At 41.2% G+C, this 4,152-nt stretch overlaps 1 protein-coding gene across 1 annotated transcript; it reads left to right on the forward strand.

Moving 5' to 3' along the window:
- The first annotated feature begins 290 nt into the window (after nt 1-290).
- LOC141651390 (uncharacterized) lies at nt 291-1,216 on the forward strand. The gene is made up of 2 exons (XM_074459105.1): nt 291-581; nt 848-1,216. Exons 1-2 carry the CDS (start codon nt 291-293, stop codon nt 1,214-1,216), a joined length of 660 nt encoding a protein of 219 aa, XP_074315206.1.
- The last annotated feature ends 2,936 nt before the right edge of the window (nt 1,217-4,152 follow it).

A 4,152-nucleotide genomic window follows, 5' to 3' on the forward strand; every position in this document is an offset into this window, starting at 1 on the left:
AGTGCAACGTATCGTTCACTTGCAAGGTTAACTTACACCATCAAGTTTTTGACGCCGTAGCCGGGGAGCAAAGGCAAGATATTAATTGCTTTAGTTCATGTTTATACTAAGTCCTTTTGTTTTTAATCTTTTCTTTGGAGTATGTAGGTCTTTTGCATGAGTAGGCGGCAAAGACGAGGTCAACCAACTTACCCAATTGATCTTGAAATTGAGGCTACGGCAAGAAGATTAAATTCTCTAAGAAAAAGTGGTTTACTAGACACACCATCGGTAGAAGAAAGTGATCAACAATGCAAGAAACCTTTGAAGTGTTTGAGAATCCATTTGGAGAAGTAGAAGAATCTAACATCATGGGTGAACCGGTTCCGATAAGAGAGACTATGGCTCCTAAGCACATAGTAAATCCAAGCATCCAAAGACCAAGAATTCAAGCTAATAACTTTGAGATCAAAAATGCCTTGCTCAACCTTGTCCAAGACAACCAATTTGGAGGAGGTCCTTTGGAAAACCCTAATGACCATCTCAACGAGTTCCTTGAGAATTGCGACATGTACAAGATGAATGGGGTCTCCGATGATGTGGTACGCCTTAGGTTGTTCCCCCATTCACTTAGGGGACCGGCCAAGGATTGGTTAAAGAATTGTGACGCGGATTCCTTCAAGACATGGGATAAGTTAGCTTCGGCATTTTGAACAAGTTCTTCCCACCTTCAAGAATGGCAAAAGTTAAAAGTGAGGTACAAAGCTCTGAAACACTATACGAGGCTTGGGAGAGGTACAAGAGACTCTAACGGTTATGCCCCCACCACGGCATATCCGAAGCCGAGTTAGTGAATAATTTTTACAAGGGGTTAACCCAAGACCTTCGGCTTTCACTAGATGCGGGGTCGGGAAAAGCTGCCTTGGACATTTTGGGGCATAAAGCGGCCAAGGAGCTAATTAAGGAGATGGCATCGCGGATTATAGATTGGGGAAGTGATAGGCAAGTGAGAAAGGGCAAGAACAAGGATCCTAGTGCGGTATTGAATGTTGAGGTTAAGGGAATGCTAGATGAACTTACCCAACAAGTGGCTTTGTTAAATTCCAAACCTTCTAGTTCCGATATAAGACAAGTCTTGTCTTGTGAATTATATGGGGAACAAGGCCATACTCCAATCGAGTGCCCTTTGATTGCACCGATTCAAGAAGAATGCTATGAGCAAGTCAATGGGGTTTGAGAATCCACAAATGCAAGGTAAGGGTTCAACAACAACAACAACAACCAATTTGTCAATGGAAAAAGAAGCCACCCTCTCTTGTCCTATACCTCTCAAAACACTCAAAACCCAACCACCTCCTCACCTCAACAACCAAGGTTCAATCAAAACCCACAATTCCAAAGACAAATCCCACCCGGTTTTCAAGGAAAGCAATTTGTCACTCAAAACCAACAACCATTCGGAGGCTTCAAAGGCCAAAATTTTAACCAACCTCAAAACCAAGGTTTTAACCAAAACTTCCAAGCCCAACAAAATCAAAAACCATCTTGGGAACAAGCCTTTGAGCAATTGGTGATTGCAAACCAAAAATCCGAATCAAAGCTTGACAACCACATTGCCTCATAAAGCCAGGTTAATAATGAAATTAGAGCATCTCAAAAGGCCACGGAAACTCATGTTGCCCAAATTTCACATCAATTGAGTCAAATGGCTTAAAATACGGGCAAGTTTCCGGGTAACACGGTTAACCCAAAGCAAATGAATGTGATATTCTTGAGGAGTAGGAGACAATTGGAGGAGGTTGAGAAAACTCCAAAATGGAAGAGGAAGCGGTTCTCTAATAGAGAAATGAAAGAGCAATCGGTTGAAGTTGAAGTGGAAAAATCAAAGGAAGTTGAAATGGTTGACCCACCAAAGGAAGATGAACCGATTGCAACAAAAGTCGAAGAACCTACTCCACCTCTAAGGGAGTATGATGCACCAATCCCCTTTTCACAAAGGCTTGCAAGGCCAAGACTTGAGAAGAAATATGAGAAGTTCATTGAAATTTTGAAGAGTATGAATGTTACCATACCATTTCTTGACATGATAACCGAAATTCCTAATTATGGAAAGTTTCTAAAGGAACTTGTCACTATGAATAGAAAGAGTGACGGGGTATAATCCGTTAACCTCTCTAGGGAATATAGTGCAATCCTCACTCACAAATTTCCTTGCAAAATTGAAGACCCGGGAAGCTTTTCTATTCCTTGTTCTATCCAAGGGGTGAAGATAAAGAGAGCTTTGTGTGACTTGGGAGCTAGTGTTAGCTTAATGCCTCTTTCCTTGTTTAAGAAGCTACACTTGGAAGATTTAAAGCCTTCAAAGATCTTATTACAACAAGCCGATCGTTCGGTTAAGTATCCCTTGGGTGTAATTGAAGATGTTCCTTTAAAGGTTGGAAAACTTGTAATCCCATGCGACTTCTTTGTTATGGACATGCCCGAAGATAGACATGTGCTAATCATTTTGGGTAGGCCTTGCTTGGCCACGGGAGGTGCTATGATAGATGTTAAGAGTGGAAAACTCTCACTCCAAGTGGGTAATAAGAAGATTGAGTTTGAACTCAATAATTTCATGAAGTCTCCTCATATGGGCAACTCTTGTTGTAGGGTGGATATGGTGGAAGATAACTTGGATGAACCTAATTTAGAGCCTTCATTTTTGGACCCATTGGAAGTTTTTCCAACAAATAAGAAGGGAAATGGAGGTGATCTTGTGTTGAGAATTGATGTGAAAGAGGATTTAGGCGAAGATGACTCAAGAAAAGATGAATTTGAAGACGAAATTAATGATGAGATTGAGTTGTATTTGAGCTCTCCGAATCCATTTAATCTAGGCTCTTTTGAAGGTACACCTGTGGACATGGGCCTACCTGCACACCCAGCCGATCTGTGGACATACATCGGTCTTTTGAAAGCCACGCTCGGCGGCGTAAAAATATGCTTTCGACCGGATCGTTTTAGATCAGTCGGTTTCGTCTCGGCAAGGGTCTCGAAACGATTAGAGATTTTTGGAGTCGCCACCAAGCATTTGTGGGATGCTTAGAACCCGTTCGAATCCACTTTATACCTCGGTCAAACGAAGCACAAAGCAGTGTTTGACATAGGTACTAAAGATAAGGAATCGTCCCTCTTTAGCATCCTATCTCTAGAATAACTCTCGTACGCCCTGGATAAGGTCGTCCACTATCCAAAGTTTCTGAGTAAGAAGTGAAGGTATGTATTGGGAAGCCCTTTAATCAGACACCCAATCCCGCCCGCGGTAGCGGCCTCTACTGATCGATCTTGGTTGGTTGAATGCAAAAGTAGATAAAACGGTTTAAATGCATGAATGCGCATCCAATAGTTTAAACCTAACATGTGAGTGCTTTCTAAGTCGGTTGATTTAATTCAAGTATCAAGTATAAGATGTCGAGTTGGATTTACGGTTTATTTGCATGCAAGACGGAAATTAAACATCCATTTACCAAATTAGGTTTATGGCGCATAACGTGATCCATTTGTCTTAGTAAGGCATTTTGCAAATACGGTTTTTAAATGAGCAAATTAGTCGTCTGATCCGTCCTATATCTGGGTTAGCCGGAGTCGGGATCATCCTAGACCAATGATGGAATGGGGACAGACCCTGCATCAGGCAGCCAGAATAGGCGCGAGCCTATTGGCGATGTAAGGGGGTCTCCCCTGGTTTGAAAATAGGAAAGGAAGTGGCATGTTTAGGCGCGGGTCAGTCAACGGTATATGACGTGTTCTGACCATTGAAAAACGTTTATAAAACGTGTTGAAAGATGGGTATTCGAACCCGTTTTGGTTTGAAAGGACCGTTTAGGCCGTATTTGTGTTGATTTGAAGAACGAGACTTGAATAATCGTCATTGTTTTGACGGTATTCGATGTCGGCTTCGACTTTGTATGCTTGACATGAATAATTTTGAAAATGAATATGAACTAATTGTTTTAAGTTCATTTGAATATAATTAGTCAATACTCATCATCGTACTCGGGTTAAAATCCGACATGGTATGTAGAACCAAGGATGACTTTGTGTTGGTGACTAATACATTTATTTTGAAGATGTAAAGAAATGATGAAAGGTTTTAAAATACCTTCCAAAATGTAATTAACCAAATATTATCAC

Source organism: Silene latifolia, chromosome 4 (assembly GCF_048544455.1).
Source record: "Silene latifolia isolate original U9 population chromosome 4, ASM4854445v1, whole genome shotgun sequence".
In the NCBI taxonomy this organism is placed as follows: domain Eukaryota; kingdom Viridiplantae; phylum Streptophyta; class Magnoliopsida; order Caryophyllales; family Caryophyllaceae; genus Silene; species Silene latifolia.